Source organism: Mus caroli, unplaced genomic scaffold, assembly GCF_900094665.2.
Source record: "Mus caroli unplaced genomic scaffold, CAROLI_EIJ_v1.1 scaffold_21737_1, whole genome shotgun sequence".
Classification (NCBI taxonomy): Eukaryota; Metazoa; Chordata; class Mammalia; order Rodentia; family Muridae; genus Mus; species Mus caroli.
The window spans coordinates 6,377-7,794 of record NW_018389271.1 but is presented as its reverse complement, the minus strand read 5'-3'; the positions used below and the strand labels follow the sequence as shown (position 1 = coordinate 7,794).

The 1,418-nt window shown below is 45.8% G+C and overlaps 1 protein-coding gene across 1 annotated transcript in view; it reads left to right on the top strand.

Annotated features, from left to right (window-relative positions):
- Nucleotides 1–4: 4 nt before the first annotated feature.
- LOC110288022 (uncharacterized protein C2orf78 homolog) overlaps nt 5–1,418 on the top strand; it is a gene marked incomplete at its 5' end in the record, with an annotated part of 4,130 nt that continues 2,716 nt past the window's right edge. Inside the window, one exon of the mRNA XM_021154479.1 lies at nt 5–671. Coding sequence (XP_021010138.1) covers nt 5–671 — 667 coding nt within the window. The remainder of the gene's footprint in view (nt 672–1,418) is intronic.

Below are 1,418 nucleotides of genomic sequence, written 5' to 3'. Positions count from 1 at the left end.
GGTGTGCAACTTTTCCAGGGTCTCCACCCCAGATGTGAGTTCAGCATGGCTTCTACCATCAGCATCCAGCACTTCTCTCCAGCCGCTCATGGGTAATGCCTATCTTAACCCACATGCTGGCACAACCATGCTGACAGTGCTAACAGAGCAGGGCCAGATTTCCACCTCGGCACCCTCCTATCCAGGTGCTCTCAAGTGGGATTGCACTGGAAGCACTCATGGGAGGGAAGATGCACTCAAGGAATTCAATATGATGCTCATTGACCAGGACACTACACTCTCCTCCCTGGCTGTGACAAACCAGTGTGATAAAATTTTAGATCCCAATGCCATAGTTCCTTTTCATCCAACACTGTCTGCCAGCTTTGTCCAATTCACACCACAACAGATGCCAAATCAAGGATACAGCCTGGCACCTTCCTACCAGGAAGGCAGCCAGTTCTATTACTATGAGCACAACAACCTGGGCCCTCTGAGAGCCGGAGAATTTGGGCAGTGTTTGCAGGCCCATGGCTCCGTGTCCTACCCTGGGAGTCAGACCTCTGCGCTCCAACCAGAGATGGTGATGGTGCTAAAGGAGATTCAGCCAAGGAATATCCAAATACCACTTTTTACCTCTGCCTTCTCCTATTCCACATCTGCTCAGTCCATGCCAGACAACGGTCTTCCCGGTGAGTACAGATCCAGGAGGGAAGTATTGGGATCAGTACTCCAAAGAAATTGACCTCTACCTTTTAGTAGTGGACAGTACACACAGAGGGAGAATGACTCTCCTAACAGGTTAAGTACAGCTCTGACTTTCCACCACCACCTTCAGACAAGGCCACAGTGAGTAGCATCCATCCTGTATTAAATGATATTCATGGAGCACACGATAGTCACACATGTAACTAACTACACAGAATGATCAGTCCTATCCACCAATACACTGCAATAGACTCCTTCCTGACCTATCATTGATCTTGTGTCTAGAAGACACTGAGGAATTGTTTTGGTAACACGGGATTTTCCATGAGTTGAAATCCTCCAGAGCAATGTAGCTCAGAATCTGTCCTGGAGGAAGAATTCCTCCCAGAGTCTCAGCACCTGTTCTGGAATTTTCTTACACTTAAAATTGTGGAGAGAGTATGGCATAGTCAAAGTACCATTTCTAATTTGGCTAAGCCTGCTCGGTTTTTTTGTTTTATATTGCTTTTTTTTTTCTTTTGCTGTAGTACTGCAGAGGTAAACCATGTGCAAGAACATAAGATCATGGAGACATGTTCTCTACTACTGAGTCTCACACAAGCCCAACAATTTCAAATTCTCATACCATTTTACATTCCACTTATAACATTGTGAAATATGGGACTGGAGAAAATGTTGGTTGTTTAAATGCTTGCCTTGCAGGAGTGCCTAAGTGGGTTTGCAACCTAAAC